This window comes from Cotesia glomerata, linkage group LG5 (assembly GCF_020080835.1).
Source record: "Cotesia glomerata isolate CgM1 linkage group LG5, MPM_Cglom_v2.3, whole genome shotgun sequence".
In the NCBI taxonomy this organism is placed as follows: Eukaryota; Metazoa; Arthropoda; class Insecta; order Hymenoptera; family Braconidae; genus Cotesia; species Cotesia glomerata.
The window spans coordinates 24,712,773-24,734,138 of NC_058162.1; the positions used below are offsets into that span (position 1 = coordinate 24,712,773).

Consider the following 21,366-nt stretch of genomic DNA (forward strand, 5'->3'; position numbering starts at 1 on the left):
TATATACATATATATAATATATAATATATATTATATATAAATATATGAAAAATTGATGTGGGTACTCAAATGAAAGGTCTTAAAGAGTGTAATATCAGGATGAGCTTATATATTTAAAAATGTCAATAGTTCACGAGAAACAAGGTCATTTCTTAATTATATATTTAGAGATACATTTTGATATAGTTTTCATAGTTATAATATATATTTTAAAGATATAAGCTTATCTTGATGTTACACTCATCGAGAGCTTTCATTTGAGTACCCACATGAATTTTTGATATATTTTTCATATATACAAATATGGAATATATATAAATATATGAAAAATTGATGTGGGTACTCAAATGAAAGGTCTCAATGAATGTAACATCGGGATGAGCTTATATCTTTAAAAATGTCAATAGATGATAAAATACAATGTAATTTCTTAATTATTGACATTTTTTAAGATATAAACACATTTCAATGTTACACTCATCAAGACCTTTTATTTAAGTACCCACATGGCATTTTTTTATCTATTTTACATATATGGTATTTGTGAAGTATATAAATATATAAAATATATGAAAAATTGATGTGGGTACTCTAATGAAAGGTCTTGATGAGCGTAATGTCAGAGTGAGCTTATATCTTTAAAAATGTCAATAGTTGATAAGATACAATGTAATTTCTTAATTATTGAAATTTTTTAAGATATAAACTTATTTCGATGTTACACTCATCGAGACCTTTCATCTAAGTACCCACATGGCATTTTTCATATATTTTATATATATGGTATTTGTGAAATATATAAATATATAAAATATATAAAAAATTGATGTGGGTACTCAAATGAAAGGTCTCGATGAGTGTAACATTGTGATGAGCTTATATCTTTAAAAATACCAATAGTTTATAAGATACAAGGTCATTTCTTAATCATGTATCTAGAGATTAATAAAATTTTTTAGTAAGATTTTGAAGTAATTATTGCAAAAATCAATTGATTTTTACACAAATCTCTTCAATAAAAAATTTTTTACAAAAAAAAATTTTGCTTTTTAAGTTCATTACTCTTGGTAAAATTTGCATAGAATTCTTTGCTAAAACGTTAAAATAATTATTGTAAATTCAATTGATCTTCTATCGAAGATAATTTTATTGTGTGTAAGTATAGTAAAAAATAATATTTTTCTCGAACATTTGCATATAAAAATAAAGACTCAATTATAGAAAGTTATAATTTTATAATTATCCGTATCAAAAATAGCCCAAATTGAAGGAATCTATTTCGAAAGATCGAAAGAAAGATAGTAAGATAATTATTAGCGAAATGTTGTCTATTGGTAATGTCTATTTTAGTTATAAAGTTAAAGCGCTATATTAATATGTATATCTATCGTTCTTAGATGTTATTTATCTCGATTGGCAAAGCAGGTCGAGTTTGGTATATATTAAACGTTGGGCAATCTGCCAAACTTAAAGTTACTTCTGCGCCGAAGGAAAGGAACTTGGTAATGAGCTACATACCTACTAACTTTTATTATCGCTATAATAGTAAAGAACTATAACAATAGAATCATTCCAATTGTTTATACACTCGAGTTTTTTTAACAATAAACTTTATTTCCGTCCGCTTAGATGTTGCTGAAACCAAAAGCGTACTGCTTTTTACGAATTGACCGTCTAAGATTCTGGTTGACCATGATTGTAGATATAGATACCGCGGAACGATCAGATGAAGAAAGAAAGAGATGCTTTACAGGATTTCCAAGTTCAACTAATCCATTCCGATGGATTAATTGGGTAGGTAGGTCATGCACTTGTCTTACTCACCCAATTAAGTTGTGAAAGAGCTAGCAAGAGACGGCAAACTAATGTCAACCGATGAGATGATTTGCAATGACCTGTCTCGAAAGAATGCCACGATTGCGTTAATCAAAATCTATCGATCTGACGTATCAATTCGATCGGAAAGCCATTAAGAGTTTGATCGCTCATCGAATAAGTTTACGTTCAATTTATCCACGCCCGAGACAAGTTAGATTGTTCTTTTTTTTTTACTGCTATTATTATTGTTAGCTTGATATAATTAACCTGAAATGGTAAAGTGATAACTTGAAGGACTATTTTTTGTTATTTAGTGGAGTGCTAATTTTTTTGTTTCTGTTTTAGGAACCTGGACAATTAAGTAAAGACCAAAAGAAACGTATGTCAATTTATTTTTACATTTAATATATTGATTTATAAGCTTGAAATTTTTTTATTAGAATTTATTTCTTTGAAGTTTTGATTTTTAAAAATGGTTTTTTTTTAATTTTTGATAAAATTGAATTTTGAACAATTTTTGTTGAATTGATATTTTATAAAATATAAATAATTTAGAGACTAAATAAAATAAAAAGAAATTTTTGAAAAAATTATAGTTGTTTAAATGGCTGTAACTTCTGAATTATTAGTTTTTTGAACAAAAGGTGTAAAGAACTGAATTTTTAACAATTTTTGGTTCCGTAAAAATTTTTGTAGGGCCAGTATTCTAGAATATACAATTAATTTGATTATAAGCTTCAAAATATACAAAGAACAATTTTTGGAAAAGTTATATAGTTGTTCAAATGGCTGTAACTTTTGAAATTTTGATTTTGGAAAGAAAATTTTGGAACTAAAATTGTAGAGGGTCAAATTTTGAACAATTTTGGTATTCTTAAAAATTTTTGTAGAATTGGTTGAAATATGCGTCATTATTTAGACGCCAAAGTTCAAAATTAATCCATGGTATCGAATACTATTTCGAGGAATTAATGTTTATATGATAAAAGATGTTTATATGATATTGGATATTTTCTATATTTTTATAGAAAAAAGTATATGGGTGATTCTCTGTAAGGATGTTTTTTGCTGTCCCAGGCATTTTTTTATTAGAAAAATTGTTCTTTTGTTATTAAAAAAAATTTATTACGAAAGTAAAAAAATATTTCTATTTGGAGCATTGAAAACTAAAATGAAATAAATTTTGGTTTTTTTGCTATAAATTCGTAAACCACCGAAATAACAGTCCCCTGGGCTGTCCCATTCCCAAAATTAAAACTTTAAGATTAAATTTTAAGTTATTCGTCCATAATATATAATTTGGTCCATAATGTTTATAAACTTAATTAGTTAACTAACAACCTTCTTCAATAAAAAGTACCGAAAATTAATTTGTTTCATTAAATTCATTAAACCAAAGTTTGTCCCAGGCATTTTAAGAACAGTCCCCTGCCAGAAGTTCAAAGCCAAAAAAAAAAATCCAGCGTGTTATTTTACCTTTTGTAAGGTTTATGAGGACCTAACTAGCCTTGAGTTAATAACCATAGGGCTGTTAGCGCTTTATCAGCATTTTATTTAGTGTCAAAGCACCGTTTGTGCTGGAAATATGTGTCTGGGCCCCTTCAAAACTCAATCCACTGGCAAATATTTTTATTTATAATTTATTTATAAAATTGGATCCATAAGTCTTAATATTATTCTAATTAATGTAAACATTCATTGAGAATTTGAAAAGTTGAATACATTGAAATAGTTTGCTTGATTTTTCTCAATTTGATAAAATAAAAACAGTCCCCTGGCAAGCAGTCCCCTGTGATGTTATATAGCAAAAGATACACAAATACCAAAAAAGCAAAAATTAATTCGGCTGTTTATTTATTATGATTAAGCTGATAGTTTTGTAGCCCTTGTTAATTTTTTTTCTAATAATATCAAAAATAATTTGGTCGGACAATTTTGTACAGATTTAAAACGTCCTTACAGAGAATCACCCATATAGTAACAAGTTAGTTAAAAGTCTTATTATTATTATTGTTGTTATTATTAAGTGTATAACTGAAAAATCGCTACACTTTTTTAGTTGAGCTTTAGTTAGTTGGTTACAAAAGCGCTCCTTGTAAAGATATTCCTTTTGAGTCATAATTTAATAAAGGCATCATAATAGATGAACTTAATTTCATTATTTATTTAAAATAATTTACTCATAAGGTAAAAGCCCCAATAGATGATCATGTACCAGTATATGATCACTCCATGTATTTGTATACCTATATTTGTGAATATAGATATACAGATACATGGAGTGATCATATACTGGTACGTGATCATCTATTGGGGCTTTTACCTTAATCTAATAGAATTAATATTTTTAAGATATGGTCAATTTAAATATAGCTTTCAGAGTATATAATTAAAAGTTATTTTTTTTGAAAATTATATAGTTTTGGAAATGGCTGTAACTTTTGAGTTATTGATTTGAGAAAAAAAAAAAGTTTTGAATAAAAATTGTAGAAAATTCAATTTTAAACAAATTTTATCTCAATAAAAAATCTCGTAGAAGCATTATTTTTGAAAAAAATTACAATTTTTCTCACCAGAACTGAAAACAGCTTTCGATGCATTCGACCACCAAAAAAATAACACCATTCAAACCTCAGACATCGCTACAATCGTGAACATGATGGGTATAGAGTTAGAAAACCCTGCAGACTTAGACAACGCCATCATGGAAGTTGATACCTTTGGTAAATATCTACCTCTAAATTTTCAATCTACTTTTAATTACTAATTACTATTAAATAAATCAATTTTCGTAGGAAGCGGGGAAGCTAAATTCGAAGATTTCTGCACGATAGTCGCCAGATTTATGGAAGAAGACGTCGATATTGAAACTTTGAAAACAGAATTGAAAGAAGCCTTTCGGCTTTATGATCGTGAAGGAAACGGATATATTACCACTGAATGCTTCAGAGAAATTCTCAGTGAAATTGACGAGAATCTTAATAATGACGAGCTTGACATGATGATTGAAGAAATTGACGCTGACGGTTCCGGAACTTTAGATTTTGAAGGTTTATTTTTTTAAATTAATTTTTTTGAAACTTCAAATTTGAAAAAAATTTTTTTGCAATATTTTTATCAATTCTTAAACAAAATAATTTTTTTATAAGGTAAAAGCCCCAATTATTGACACCATTAAAGACAAAGTAATGATTTGATTTTTTCTAAGCAATCAAATATCAATATCGTTGAATTTTATTTGTGGTAATGTCTCAAGTAAGCTTTTTACTAATCAATTTCTTTTTTTCAAAAGATAATCCCTGATATTTACTAATTAATTTTTAATAATTAAATAGACTATCCGGATACACCAATTATTGGCAGGTTAAAAAACTGATTGATCTAATTATTGACATACCTTCACCCTAATTATTGACACCTATACTAAGCATGCCTAGAATCATCTGCTTATTCTTATTTATCCAAACTTATTATTAAGTAATCAATTTTATTAAAGTTTATTAATAATAATTTCCATAAATGATTAATTACTTTTAAAAATATAAAAATTTCTTTAAAAATAATTTATTGAATCAGAAGAGTTCAAACTCTTACAGTTAATTTTTTAGGTTAAAGTCAAAAAAAGGCGTGATAGCGCTGTCGAATGGCTGTCAATGTGAGATTCAACTTAAAATTATCAACTAGTTATTGACACCCATTATTTAAATATTATACAGCATATAATTAATTTCGATTATTCAATTTTATAAATTTTTCATATAAGGTAAAAGCCCTTATTATTGACACTATAAGAGACAAAGTTATGATTTGATTTTTTAATCAATCAAATATCAATATCGTTGAATTTTGTTTGTGGTAATGTCTCAAGTAATTTTTTACTAATCAATTTCTTTTTTAAAATGATAATCCCTGATATTTACTAATTAATTTTTAATAATTAAATAGACTATCCGGATACACCAATTATTGGCAGGTTAAAAAAATGATTGATCTAATTATTGACATACCTTCACCCTAATTATTGACACCTATACTAAGCATGCCTAGAATCATCTGCTTATTCTTATTTATCCAAACTTATTTTTAAGTAATCAATTTTATTAAAGTTTATTAATAATAACTCCCATAAATGATTAATTACTTTTAAAAATAAAAAAATTTATTTAAAAATAATTTATTGAATCAGAAGAGTTCAAACTCTTACAGTTAATTTTTTAGGTTAAAGTCAAAAAAAGGCGTGATAGTGCTGTCGAATGGCTGTCAATATGAGATTCGACTTAAAAATTATCAACTAGTTATTGACACCCATTATTTAATTATTATAATGCATACAATTAATTTCGATTATTCAATTTTATAAATTTTTCCTATATTGTTAATTAAAAAAAAAAAAAGATGATATTATTAGATGAAGAAATTAATTTAAACTTGGCATTAAAAAAAAATGCTTTTCTAATCAAAGTTGTTAAGAAAATAAACGTTCGTAAGCTGGTTTGATGAACTGGTGGTAACTTTATTTTTTTTTCAATAATTAATATTTAATATTTTGAACTGACAGTAATTCTTTTCAATTTTTTAGTTAATTAGAATTTAATAAAAATTTATATGATAGTTATTCTTATTACAGATAATTAAATATATTTAAAAATAATTCAGTGTGTCAATATTTAGACCCCTGTCAATAATTGGGGCTTTTACCTTACTTTCGAGTAAATTTTTTTGATTGCGTGCCGAAAAAAATTTCAGGGTGTAACCGGAAATGACCTTATTAAGAATTGAGAAAAGGAATTGTAGATATATAAATTTAATAAGACAAAAAAAAAGTTAAATTTACGCAATAAAAAATTCCAGTGACTAATTTAAATTTCACAATCTAATTTTTGTCTGTTTAGAATTTGTGGAGGCAATGACGCACTGATTGTCCCTGGATGGAGAAATTGTAATTGTAACAATTCATTAATTATCATCATACATTATATATCGTACAAAAAAAAAATTGTACGGTTAATACATGTTATATCACCGGTTGCGCTGTATTTGTAATAAAAATATTGAAATAAATAACGTTTTAAAAATGGTGAGTTGATCAATGATTAAACGCTGTAATAAATTCAAACTATTCGATTGTAAGTGTTTGATAAGTCAATCAAACTGATGCAATATTCTATTAAATGTCAATTCAATTAATGAATTAACTCCAGAGAATTTGCACGCACCTGCATTCATATTCGATATTCGATACGACAATTCGGCTGTGGGTATGTGCAGAAAATCATGTTAGTGATTGGAGATTTGATAAAACGTTCCCTATCCGGCATGTACCCTTCACTTTGGTTCCTTTGGCGAGGTTTTTTTTTAACTGGTGATTTATAGCTTAAATATGCGGTTTTAATTGATTGATCACGGATTTTTTATAAGTGGATTTGGTTTGGAAACTGGAATTTTGACGTTTTTGGGAAAGTTATACAGTTTTTTTTTCTTAGTAAAAAAAATTAATTGCATTTTTTCACTTAATTTATACACGGAGAAAATTTTATAGTAGAATTTATTATCTATTAACTTAATTCGATAGTAGTAAATATTATTTAAATAATTAAGTAAACCATCTGAATTGTAGTATATTTACCATCCTGATGGTAACTACTACTATTATGATGGTAATCAATAATAATAACTGTTATTATTTTAATTAGTTACTATTATTGTCAAAATCGTAATTCCTAATATAACTTGATGGTTGTAGTTACCATCAGTAATAATAATAACTACTATCTAAACTAGTAAAAAATATTAAAAAAATTAAGAATCTGCCTTACCATGAATGCATTTCTTTTTGAAAAAAAAATAAAATTAAACAAAAAAAAATTTTTAATCTTCAAAAAAGTCAAATTTAAAAAAAAAAAATTTTGAAGGGAATTTAAAATATTTTAACATTTCAAAGAAAAAAATGTACAATAGCTAAAATATGAATCTAAATAAAGGATTTAATTAAGTAAATTTATATTATTTTTTCTTTCAGAATTTTTACAATCTGAGATGGTTACAGTTACCATCTTCGATTGTAACAGTTATAATTTATAATAATTATAATTATTATTTTTAAAAGTAATCATTACCATTATTAATAGTAACTATTACAATTGTCAATGATACCACCTATTATTTTGTTACTAATTAATTTTATTACCATTTTAGATAGTAGGAGTTACTATTTTTGTATAGTAGGTAGAATAATTAATTTTTCTCCGTGTAGTGTGACTAATTTTTGGAAGTTTAAATTAATTAAAAAGACATAGCATGTGAAATATTGATTTAAAAAAAAATTTTGAGATAAATGATGTAGAAAATTGGATTTTTAACGATTTTAGATTCTGTTAAAATTTTTATAAGGACATTTCATGCGAAATGGGAAAATGAATAAAATTATAAAATATAATTCATTCTAATACAGGCCTAATTTATTATTAAAAATTTATATTTAATTATTTTTTAAAAATAATTTTTTTTAATCCATAAGAAAATCGATTTTTTTTTCCTAGTAATTTTACAGCCGTACTAACTTGTATCCGGATCAAATGTTGTTTTAATAGTTTTAACAACAAATTCATTTTATGTTTGTTATTAACTAACATATTTATTATTATAGTTTTAAGAACGAATTTTTTTATGTTCGTTAATTATTAACACCTAAGTTTATCAAGATCGTGTTGTCAGCATGCTAAATCCTTTATTTGTGTTTTTTAATTAGTTTTTTTTAATTATCCTAAATAATTTATAGTTAAATATATAAACAACTAGCTGATACCTGCCCGCTTCGCTGGGCATACAATAAAATTTTATGTTGTAACAACTTGATGTAGAAAATTTGTTCTTGTCCCAATATAAACAAAATGGGATTAATTTCAAAAAGATAATTAATATAGAAAGTTTGAATTCCCGCTAGAGAAAAGTCGAAGATTGTTTATAATTAAGGAAGTGATTTTCACCGAGTATTAAATATCAGCCGTGAGAGAAATATTCATTAACTTAATAATCAATCAATCAATGGTCAGTTGGTCAGTCAAATCGTCATTAGACAGATTTCCGCATCACCCATGACGTAACTGTGTAGTGAGATGCGGTTCCCCATTATAATAATGTTATCCTAAACATTTAGTCTAGACCGGATAGGTCAAATGGTAGAGTAGCCGACATGTCACTCGGAAGGTTCTGGGTTCGGAATCCCCTGTCCGAGCTATCTGAATTTTTTCTCAGCATATTCTGTAAACTCTTATTAAGAAGGTCCTTTCCTATTTCTTTCTCAATCTCTTCCTCCTCCAATTATTCTGTTACGTATTGAATGTTGGAACTTGCTTCACGTAATGCAATACTATCCGTAACTCCTATTCTTTTTCCGCTTCCATGTGGTATTATTTAATTTTTTACAAAAATGTCAATAATTTTTTTTAATTTTAAAAATGTTAATAATAAAATACTTTTCTCATATATTTAAATACTGCAAGCTAACACCCTGGTCATCACAAACAATCACTTTTCTCTAATTCAGGAATTTATATTCATTATCTTTTTGAAATTAACCATTTTGTTTATATTTTTTTCATCTAGGATTTACAATTCATAAAAATTTATTGTATTCCTCTATCAGAAGCCGGGCGGGTATCAGCTTAGTTATTAATAAATTCATAACAAATTAAGTGAGGTATTAAAAATATATTTTATTATTACTCATTTTATTAGAAATTATCTTAAATCGACCGTTTTTTATAATAATTTAACGATATCGTTGTGAAATTTTAGAGAAGACGCATCAGACACAATTTACCATTTAATTTTTAATCATTAAAATCAGCATAATCATTTAACAATATCAACTTGATAATATTTATGTTTAATTTATCTGTGTTATGATATAATCGAGTTCATCCTTCATGATTATTCCAATACATATAAGTTATTTCAGTTATTATTATTTTAGCTATTCTTTCTTAAAAAACGTATGATTATGAATTCCTACTGTCCCAACAGTCAATCGATAAAATTTAAAATCAATCATTTTGACAGTTATTATAGCAACGGTAACCATGATAACGGTAACCATGGTAACGGCAACCATGGTAACGGTAACCATGGCAACGGTAACCACGGCAACGGTAACCATAGCAACGGTAACCATGGCGACAGCCATGACAATGGTAACCATGGCAACGGTTGATTAGCGTGGGTGGTTGTAGGGGGTTGAGTTCGATAATTTACGGGTGCCACTGATGGTTTCTTAGATTAGAGGGGTCAAAATGATATTTCGCTCCCAAAAAAAGAGAGAGATATAGGGAAGGGGAAAGATTATAGGGCACGGGAGGGGAGGAGAAGAATGAGAGGGAGGGGAGGGGAGGGCATATGTGATGGTAGACGAAAAATTCATTTTGGCTAGGAATTGCGTAAAATCCGTTCTTAGTGAGCGTCTACATCACGAATGGAGTAACTATGCTAAATTTCAAGTCAATCGGGCGAATAGTTTCGGAGATCTCGTGATGAGTGAGTGAGTGGTATTTCGCTTATATATATATAGATTATCTTAAATCTACCTTTTTTTATAATAATTTAACGATATTGTTGTGAAATTTTAGAGAAGATACATCAAACACAATTTACCATTTTAATTTTAATCATTAAAATCAGTATAATCATTTAACAATATCAACATTAATATTTATGTTATATTTATCTGTTTTATGATATAATGGAGTTCATCCTTCATGATCATTCCAATACATATTAGCTATTACAGTTATTAATGATTTAGATATTGTTTTTTAAAAAAAGAATGATCATGAATTCCTACGGTCCCAACAATCAATCGATAAAATTTAAAATCAAAATGTATTTGCCTAACATTGTATAGAATAATACTGTTGAATAATAATTGTATAGAATATTAATATTTAGTAACTTTCTACTTTTATTCTAATCATTCCTCTGAATTTAATTTACAACCGAATTTGTTATTACAATTTATTTATTTTAACAGTTGTTATAGCAACGGTAACCATGGCAACGGTAACCATAGCAACGGTAACCATGGCAACGGTAACCATGGCAACGGTAACCATGGCAACGGTAACCATGGCAACGGTAACCATGGCAACGGTAACCATGGCAACGGTAATCATGGCAACGGTAACCATGGCAACGGTATCCATGGCAACAGTTGATTAGCGTGGGTGGTTGCGGGGGGAGGTGAGTTCTATAATTTATGGGTGCCACTGATGGTTTCTTAGATTAGAGGGTCAAAATGATATTTCGCTCCCAAAAAAAGAGAGAGATATAGGGAAGGGGAAAGATTATAGGGCACGGGAGGGGAGGAGAAGAATGAGAGGGAGGGGGGGGGAGGGCATATGTGATGGTAGACGAAAAATTCATTTTGGCTAGGAATTGCGTAAAATCCGTTCTTAGTGAGCGTCTACATCACGAATGGAGTAACTATGCTAAATTTCAAGTCAATCGGGCGAATAGTTTCGGAGATCTCGTGATGAGTGAGTGGTATTTCGCTTATATATATATAGATAATGTTTCTAAGGTTGAAATAATATAAAAGTCTTTTTAATAAACAACTTGATGTAGACATTTTGTTCTTGTCCCACCAGTCACAAATGCCTGTCCCACCAGTCGCAATAAAAAAAATTTTTAACTTCCCGCTAAGAAAATCGAAGATTTGCAGTTTTGCAAAAATCGAGTTTTCATCAGATCTCGACGTTTGAAGGTCACAGGAAGCTTCCCTGACTATCCCCGCGAGGTTGTCACAGTGTGTGTGTGTGTGTGTGTGTGTGTGTGTGTGTGTGTGTGTGTGTGTGTGTGTGTGTGTGTGTGTGTGTGTGTGTGTGAAAATATGTGAACCGCTTATAACTTTTGAACGGCTTGACCGATTTCATCGCGGTTGGTGCCATTCAAAAAGGCTTGACCAAACTTAGATTTTGAAAACTATTTGGACCGATTCAGATCAATAGATTTTGAGAAATCTTCAAAAAACTGAAAAAAAAATTTTATTCAAATGTGGTTTTTTTGGAATAACTTTTAAACGGCTTGATGGTTCAATTCCAAAAACTAATCAGCTTTTAACCTCAAAAAACCACGTCGATCGCCACCAGTCCGGTCAAAATCGGTTGATTCGTTCGAGAGATATCGTGAACGAAAGAAAACCGAAAAAAGTGTTTTTTCGGAATAACTCCAAAATTCCTAGCGCGATTAATTCAAAATTTGAGATTCTTTGTGAGGCTTGAAAAATCTTGAATGCTTCTAACCACGTAAAAATCGGTTTATTCATTCAAAAGTTATTGCGGTTTAAAAATTAAAAAAATAGTGTCTTATCAAATCTCTATCAGACTTTTGAGCTCGAAGAGCTTTAAAGCATAGGAAAGCAATCTCTTTGAGCTCGGAGAGCTCAAAATAACCCATAAATTGTATTTTTAAGCTCGAAGAGCTCAAAAACGTCATTGGTGCAATTTTAAGCGCCTAAGTATGGAATTAGCGGGAAGTTGCAGGGATGGCCTTCAGGGTCAACCGTTTTTCTAATTTTTTTTAATAATCCTAAATAATTTATAGTTAAATATATAAACAATAATGTTTCTAAGGTTGAAATAATATAAAAGTCTTTTTAATAAACAACTTGATGTAGACATTTTGTATTTGTCCCACCAGTCCCAAATGCCTGTCCCACCAGTCACAATAAAAAAAATTTTTGTAATTGTTTCTACGTAGGTAATCAGTTTAATTCTTCATAATATTGAATGTTTGTAGGATTAATTTTGTATTGAGAGGGAAGTATTTTTTAAAAGTTTAGTGGTCGAATTGAAATTGGACTTTTAGTATACCTTTGGTAAGAGAGAAGGATTTTTCGATGTCCCACCACTCAGACTCAGTCAAATAATAATTACGAGAAACAAAAAGTAATGAAGGTTTTTGACAAAAGGATGTTGTTAATTAGTTATTCTTCTATATTATAAGATAAATTTTACTATAGTATAAGTTTCAGTCACATAATTATAGCTTATAATTGAGGAGCTGATTTTCAAAAGTGTATCTTTTCATATTTTAAAAGAGCAGTTTTTTGAACTTTTAAATATCAATTACTTTGAGAATTATAAATATTTGTAAATGAAAATTGAATTGTAGCTTCATAACCGATATCACTTTATAGCTAAATTAAAAAAGTTCAATAAAAATATTTATTATTGAAGATAACCAGTTTTTTGTCTTGATTAATCAAAAATGAAAAGATACCCTTTTGAAACTCAACTCCTCAATTGATGAAATTCCTGAGTCAATGTAACTTTTGAATTTGGAAAGAAAAACTTGAAGTAAAAATTGTAGATAATTCAATTTTTAACAAATTTAATCTCAGACATAAATTTCATGAGCAGTATTTTTAGAAATACAGTAATTTTAAATGTAATCAACTTGTTTTATGAATTTTTATACTTCGAAAAACAATTTTAAATCATTTTTTATCAACATATTAATTTTAAATTATAATTATTTGAATAATCAATACTTGTCACCTAAAAATGAGTGAATAGCCAATAATCAAGACGGTTATGAAGAGTTAATTTAAGCTTAGAAATCAGTAACCCGGAGTTTTCTTATGCAATTCTTTATCTCATGCGGCTGGCTAATTACATCACTCTTCTCATTCTGGAATTTATATGTCCGTCATTATAGACCAAGTATTAAATGCATAACTATGTAATGACAAGTAGTAATATCAGCCCGACTACTATCGCTCAAGTCCTAAATGAATAAAATAAAAAGTCGACTTTGCTAATACGTATTTAGTCTATTAACATTTCCCTCATCTATTTACTTCTTTACTTCGTTCATTTTTTATTTCAATGAATACTAATGGACTTTTTCTACACTCGCTCCTTTTTTATAGTCCTACCAATTTTTTAAATTAGCACGACTAATTACTTAATCGCTAGACATTGTATTCCCTCGGGAGAAGAGAAACTATCAATTTTTTACTGAAGATAAATTTTTTTTTAATTTTATAGCTAACATAACAAAATTTTTTTTTTTTAATTTTTGAATAAAATTTTTAGACAATTGAACTTTAAACAAACTTCGTACCAATAAAAAATTTCGTAGAACCCGTATTTTCAAAGATACATCAGTTTATTAGTTAATAATCTTGCTAACTACAAAAAAAAAAATTATTAATCTTTTCTCATTTTTAGACATGAAAAAAATTTTTAAAAAATCTATCTAGCAATTTATAACACAGCGTAGACATACGTAAGTTGTTTAATGCCAAAAATTAATTTAGTGTGTTGTGCGCGAGTGATTGAAATGAATTTTATTTCGCTGCGATAAATTAGGAGTCGTCCTCGGTAATTTTGAAAACCACTGTAAGCTTACCATTTAATCTAGTCTAGTCATTCTTAGCTATATATTTATATATTTGTTATTTCGCTATTTGCTAAAATATGTCAACGGTGCCAGGAACTTTTATAAACTAGTATGTAAAGCTCGCGTCTTTTAAAACCGAGCGATCTAATCCGCGGTCCCACATAGCACCGAGTTAGCACTTTTGTAACTAGTTCATTTTTTTTATTTTATTTTTTATTTTCGCATTACATATTACGTGTTACGTTAATTAGATAAAATATGGTAGGTACAATTATTATGTATTTAATTTTATTTCATTTTATCGCACTTAATTAAATTCCATTTATTTCATTTAAATCATGCAGTGAAAGGTGTTTATGTAAATTATTTATTTTTTTTTTCACAGGAAGACTTGACTAAGGATCAAATTGTCCGTAAGTTTATTTATTATTTATAATTATATTATTTTACTCTTACCTTTTATTACGAGACGAATATTTAAGTGACGTGTCATTTATTTTACTTTAAGTTTTTTTATTTTAGTGCAAAAAATTAATTACGTTTCTTTACGGGATTTATAGTGTGACTAATTTTTGGAAGTTTCAATTGATTAAAAGGTTATAGCTTGTGAAATATTGATTTTAAAAAATTTTTAGATTTTTTTAAGACCAATATTTTAGAAGATATAAGGTAAAAGCCCCAATTATTGACACTATTAGAGACAAAGTTATGATTTGATTTTTTTTAAGCAATCAAATATCAATATCGTTGAATTTTGCTTATGGTAATGTCAATTAATGTTTTTACTAATCAATTTCTTTTTTAAAAATGATAATTACTGATATTTACTAATTAATTTTAAATAATTAAATAGATTATCCGGATACACCAATTATTGGCAGGTTAAAAAACTGATTGATCTAATTATTGACATACCTTCACCCCAATTATGGACACCTATACTAAGCATGCCTAGAATCATCTGCTTATTCTTATCTATCCAAACTTATTATTAAGTAATCAATTTTATGAAAGTTTATTAATAATAATTTCCATGAATAATTAATTACTTTTAAAAATATAAAAATTTATTTAAAAATAATTTATTGAATCAGAAGAGTTCAAACTCTTACAGTTAATTTTTTAGATTAAAGTCAAAAAAAGGCGTAATAGCGCTGTCGAATGACTGTCAATATGAGATTCAACTTAAAAATTATCAACTAGTTATTGACACCCATTATTTAAATATTATAAAGCATACAATTAATTTCAATTATCCAATTTTACAAATTTTTCATATAAGGTAAAAGCCCGAATTAATTACACTATAAGAGACAAAGTTTTAATTTGATTTTTTTTAAGCAATCAAATATCAATATCGTTGAATTTTGTTTGTGGTAATGTCTCAAGTAATATTTTTACTAATCAATTTCGTTTTTTAAAATGATAATCACTGATATTTACTAATTAATTTTAAATAATTAAATAGATTATCCGGATACACCAATTATTGGCAGGTTAAAAAACTGATTGATCTAATTATTGACATACCTTCACCCCAATTATGGACACCTATACAAAGCATGCCTAGAATCATCTGCTTATTCTTATTTATCCAAACTTATTATTAAGTAATCATTTTTATTAAAGTTTATTAATAATAATTTCCATAAATGATTAATTACTTTTAAAAATATAAAAATTTATTTGAAAATAATTTATTGAATCAGAAGAGTTCAAACTCTTACAGTTAATTTTTTAGGTTAAAGTCAAAAAAAGGCGTAATAGCGCTGTCGAATGGCTGTCAATATGAGATTCAACTTAAAAATTATCAACTAGTTATTGACACCCATTATTTAAATATTATAAAGCATACAATTAATTTCAATTATCCAATTTTACAAATTTTTCATATAAGGTAAAAGCCCGAATTAATTACACTATAAGAGACAAAGTTATAATTTGATTTTTTTTAAGCAATCAAATATCAATATCGTTGAATTTTGTTTGTGGTAATGTCTCAAGTAATATTTTTACTAATCAATTTCTTTTCTTAAAATGATAATCACTGATATTTACTAATTGATTTTTAATAATTAAATAGATTATCCGGATACACCAATTATTGGCAGGTTAAAAAACTGATTGATCTAATTATTGACAAACCTTCACCCCAATTATTGACACCTATACTAAGCATGCCTGGAATCATCTGCTTATTCTTATTTATCCAAACTTATTATTAAGTAATCATTTTTATTAAAGTTTATTGATAATAATTTCCATTAATGATTAATTACTTTTAAAAATATAAAAATTTATTTAAAAATAATTTATTGAATCAGAAGAGTTTAAACTCTTACAGTTAATTTTTTAGGTTAAAGTAAAAGAAAAGGCGTGATAGCGCTGTCGAATGGCTGTCAATATGAGATTCAACTTAAAAATTATCAACTAGTTATTGACACCCATTATTTAAATATTATAAAGCATACAATTAATTTCGATTATTCAATTTTATAAATTCTTCCTATATCGTTAATTAAAAAAAAAAAGATGATATTATTAGATGAAGAAATTAATTTAAACTCGGCATTTAAAAAAAAAAATGCTTTTCTAATCAAATTTGTTAAGAAAATAAACGTTCGTAAGCTGGTTTGATGAACTGGTGGTAACTTTATTTTCTTTTAATAATTAATATTCAATATTTTGAACTGACAGTAATTTTTTTCAATTTTTTAATTAATTAGAATTTAATAAAAATTTATATGATAGTTATTCTTATTACATATGATTAAATATATTTATAAATAATTTAGGGTGGCAATATTTAGACCCCTGTCAATAATTGGGACTTTTACCTTAGTAAATTTGAATAAAGGCTTCAAATTTTATGAAATATAAATTTCGGGAAAACTATATAGTGGTTAATTTGGTTTTAATTTTCGAACTAGTGATTTTAGAAAGAAAACTTCGAACAAAAGTTGTAGAAAATTAAATTTTGAACAATATTAGTATTTCTAAAAATTTTGAAAGATCAATATTTTAGAAGATATAGTTAATTTTAATATACCCTTCAAAATATGTAAAGAACAATTTTTGGAAAAATTATATAGTTGGTCAAATGGCTGTAACTTCTGAAAAATTAGTTTTATAAAGAAAAGTTTTGAACAAAAGTTGTAAAGAATTGAATTTTTAATAATTTGCGTTTCTGTAAAAATTTTTATAGGGCTAGTATAGTATAAAATACATTAAATTTGATTATAAGCTTCAAAATATATAAAGAATAATTTTTGGGAAAGTTATATAGTTGTTCAAATGGTTGTAACTTTTCAAATTTCAATTTTGGAAAAAAAGTTTTGATCAAAAATTGTAGAGAATTAAATTTAAAAAAAAATTTGATGAGAGTGAATAATTTTTTAGTGACTAATTTTAAATATAAAGAATCATTCTTTTAAAGAAATTGAACTTGATAAAATTTGTAAAATTTTTACAGTATTAAAAAAGGCGTTTGATGCATTCGATCATGAAAAAAAAGGATGCATCGGCACAGACATGGTCGGAACAATTTTAACGATGTTGGGCCACGAGCTGAGTGAGAACACGCTTGCTGAGATTATCGCGGAGGTTGATGAAGATGGTAAATACGAATATAAATAATGATATTAATATTAATACACTCTCACATAAACTTTTCGCATTAATTAACATCTTATCTTCATCAATTACACTAACGATGATATATTTTATTTATCATTCACTTACTGCAATAATGAATGAAAGCCACGCATATAGATCATCAATTAATTAATTAATTAATCAATTATTTATTTATCGAACTCGATTTCTCTCTTAGGTTCCGGGGAGCTGGAATTTGAGGAATTTTGTACCTTGGCGGCTAGATTTTTAGTAGAAGAGGACACCGAGGCAATGCAGCAAGAATTGCGCGAGGCATTCCGGCTTTATGACAAGGAGGGAAACGGTTACATAACCACCGAGGTCTTTCGCGATATTCTCCACGAGCTCGATGACAAATTAACGAACGAGGAACTCGATTTAATGATTGAAGAAATAGACGCCGATGGCTCGGGGACACTCGACTTCGATGGTAATTTTATATTTGTTTTATATAAGCAAGGATGGGTTCAACAATTATTGATTTTTTTCGTTATGTCTTGGAGTTTCGCTAATTGGATAGTAATTGGCAATAGTTATCATGTATCAAAATTTTCTGAGCATTTTTTTAATTTATTATACAAATTTATCGTTTAACAATTTTTTTTACAACTTTTCAACCAATTGTTCAATTGTTTCGAAAATTTGTAAGACTCTTAATTTTTTGATACTTTTTAGGATAGTGAAAGAATTTTTCAAATCAGTTGATTAGTTTCCGGGATATTGACTCCGTACATCCGTACAATTCTTTCTGTACGGATCGTTTTTTCGCGGTAACTTCTAAACTAATTGTCCAAATTATTTCAAATTTTGTAGAGATCTTAAGCTTATAATACTCTTGAGACCCTAGAAGAAATTTTTATAGTCCGTTGATTATTTTCCGAGTTACAAAGTTATAGAATTATAGTCTAACAATATTTTTATAATTACTTTTGAACCAATTGTTCAATTGCTTTCAAATTTTGTATAACTGTTAGTTTTTTGCTACCATTGAGATTGTTGAAAAAATTTTCTAAATTATTTAATTAGTTTCCGAGATATTGACTCCGTACATTCGCAAAATTTTTTCTGTACGGATCGTTTTTTCGCGATAACTTCTTAACTAATTATCCGAATTATTTCAAATTTTGTAGAGATCTCAAGCTTATAATACTCTTGAGACTCTAAAAGAAATTTTTATAATCCGTTGATTACTTCCCGAGATACAAAATTGTAAAATTATAATCTAACAATCTTTTTTGCAACAACTTTTGAGCCAATTGTTCAATTGTTTTCAAATTTTGTAAAACTGTTAGTTTTTTGCTACCATTGAGGTTGTTGAAAGAATTTTTTTAATTATTTGATTAGTTTTAGAGATATTGACTCCGTACATCCGCACAATTCTTTCAGTACGGATCGTTTTTTCGCAATAACTTCAAAAGTAATTATCCGAATTATTTCAAATTTTGTGGAGATCTTAAGATTATAATACTCTTGAGACCCTAGAGAAAAATTTCATAATCCGTTGATTACTTTCCGAGTTACAAAGTTGTAAAATTATAGTCTAACAATCTTTTTTGCAATAATTTTTGAACCAATTGTTTAATTATTTTCAAATTTTGTAACACTGTTAGTTTTTTTCTACCTTTGAGATTATTAAAAGAATTTTTCTAATAATTTGATTAGTTTACGAGATATTGACTCCGTACATCCGCACAATTTTTTCTGTACGGATAGTTTTTTCACGATAATTTCTAAAATAACTGTCCGAATGATTTCAAATTTTGTATAGATCTTAAGCTTATAATACTCTTGAGACCCTAGAAGAAATTTTTGAAATTTATTGATTTCTTCTTAAGGTACAGAGTTGTAAAATTTTTGTCTAGCCAAAAAAAAACATTAAAACTTAACCTCTAGGCTATAGAAATAATTATCCGACCCACCCTGGTTCAGAACACACTCAAAGTCCCTTTAAGGCATAAGAGAAAAAAATAAAAATCATAAAATATAATTATTACATAAAATATCAATGTTACATTACAGAGTTTATGGAAGTGATGACTGGAGGTGATGACTAATTGTATTACAAGCAAGAGAAATCATGTCATCGCATATAAATTAAAGAATTATAAACCAAAGCTCATGATATTTAATACGATTACAATAAAGGATGCAAAATTTCGAATGGTTGGCAGTCCCTGGAAATGAGCGACGTTAATTCGCAGGCAGACAAAGAGAGATCGGCAAGCTGTCAGTCCTTCGTCAAATTAACGGGGATTTTAGTGATAAAAGAGGGCTACATTATTCCGCTACATATTGGGGGGTACTATTGTAATTATCATTTAATAAACTGACAACTGTACGCTGATGAATATGTGGTTTGTGGACATGGTAACAACCAGAGACTGAGTTGTACTTATTTGGAGTCATGAATATGCAATTAACCAGTGATCTCGGCTATGTTTGTAATTCTGTTAAGAACAATTCTTGCTTTGTAAGGATTAATATTCAAATTGTAATGAATTTAAATAAATTATTATATTTTACCTTGTTATTGTTTGTGTAATTGGGGTAGACCGGTGAGAGTTGAGCAATGTGATGAAATTGAATGCTTGTGGGAGAAATAGCAAATTAAGATATTTGAAAATTATATGTTTGCATTAATATAAGGCTGTAGCTTTTGGAATATTTGTTTTAGAGAAAAAAGCATCAAACAAAAATTCTTTCAGAATTTTTGTAGCACTAATATTTTGAAAGTATGAATAATTAAAGTATAGGCTTTAAACTCTATATAAAAAATAATTTTTTGGAAAAATTATATATGGTAAAAGCCCCAATTATTGACAGGGGCCAAATATTGACACCCTAAATTATTTTTAAATATATTTTATCATCTGTAGTAAGAATAACTATCATATAAATTTTTATTAAATTCTAATTCATTAAAAAATTGAAAAAAATTACTCAGTTCAAAATATTAAATGGTAATTATTAAAAAGAATAAAGTAAGCACCAGTTCATCAAACCAGCGTACGAACGTTTATTTTCTCAACAACTTTGATTAGAAAAGCATTTTTTTTAAATGCCGAGTTTAAATTCATTTCTTCATCTAATAATATCATCTTTTTTTTTTTTAATTAACAATATATGAAAAATTTATAAAATTGAATAATCGAAATTAATTGTATGCATTCTAATATTTAAATAATGGGTGTAAATAACTAGTTATAATTTTTAAGTTGAATCTCACATTGACAGCCATTCGACAGCGCTATCACGCCTTTTTTTGACTTTAACCTAAAAAATTAACTGTAAGAGTTTGAACTCTTCTGATTCAATAAATTATTTTTAAAGAAATTTTTATATTTTTAAAAGTAATTAATCATTTATGGAAATTATTATTAATAAACTTTAATAAAATTGATTACTTAATAATAAGTTTGGATAAATAAGAATAAGCAGATGATTCTAGGCATGCTTAGTATAGGTGTCAGTAATTGGGGTGAAGGTATGTCAATA

The 21,366-nt window shown here is 27.3% G+C and overlaps 2 protein-coding genes and 1 long non-coding RNA gene across 3 annotated transcripts in view; 2 read left to right on the forward strand and 1 right to left on the reverse strand.

The window, feature by feature from the left end:
* LOC123265835 overlaps window positions 1–21,366 on the reverse strand; it is a 155,560-nt gene that overhangs the window by 90,195 nt on the left and 43,999 nt on the right. The gene's annotated exons all lie outside the window — the stretch shown is intronic.
* Window positions 1,905–6,893, forward strand: LOC123265833 (troponin C-like). The gene is made up of 5 exons (XM_044729760.1): window positions 1,905–2,093; window positions 2,164–2,197; window positions 4,395–4,541; window positions 4,614–4,868; window positions 6,711–6,893. The coding sequence occupies exons 1-5, from the start codon at window positions 2,091–2,093 to the stop codon at window positions 6,734–6,736; spliced, it is 465 nt and encodes a 154-aa protein (XP_044585695.1). The 5' UTR covers window positions 1,905–2,090; the 3' UTR covers window positions 6,737–6,893.
* Window positions 14,323–20,401, forward strand: LOC123265834 (troponin C, isoallergen Bla g 6.0201-like). Its single transcript, XM_044729761.1, has 5 exons — window positions 14,323–14,478; window positions 14,603–14,630; window positions 17,690–17,833; window positions 18,050–18,301; window positions 19,891–20,401. Exons 1-5 carry the CDS (start codon window positions 14,476–14,478, stop codon window positions 19,923–19,925), a joined length of 462 nt encoding a protein of 153 aa, XP_044585696.1. The 5' UTR covers window positions 14,323–14,475; the 3' UTR covers window positions 19,926–20,401.

Coding starts and splice junctions, on each gene's coding strand:
- LOC123265833 (XM_044729760.1), top strand. Junction 2,198..4,394: donor AAGTAAAGACCAAAAGAAAC/GTATGTCAATTT, acceptor TTTTCTCACCAG/AACTGAAAACAGCTTTCGAT. Junction 4,542..4,613: donor CATGGAAGTTGATACCTTTG/GTAAATATCTAC, acceptor CAATTTTCGTAG/GAAGCGGGGAAGCTAAATTC.
- LOC123265834 (XM_044729761.1), top strand. Junction 14,631..17,689: donor GACTAAGGATCAAATTGTCC/GTAAGTTTATTT, acceptor AAATTTTTACAG/TATTAAAAAAGGCGTTTGAT. Junction 17,834..18,049: donor CGCGGAGGTTGATGAAGATG/GTAAATACGAAT, acceptor TTTCTCTCTTAG/GTTCCGGGGAGCTGGAATTT.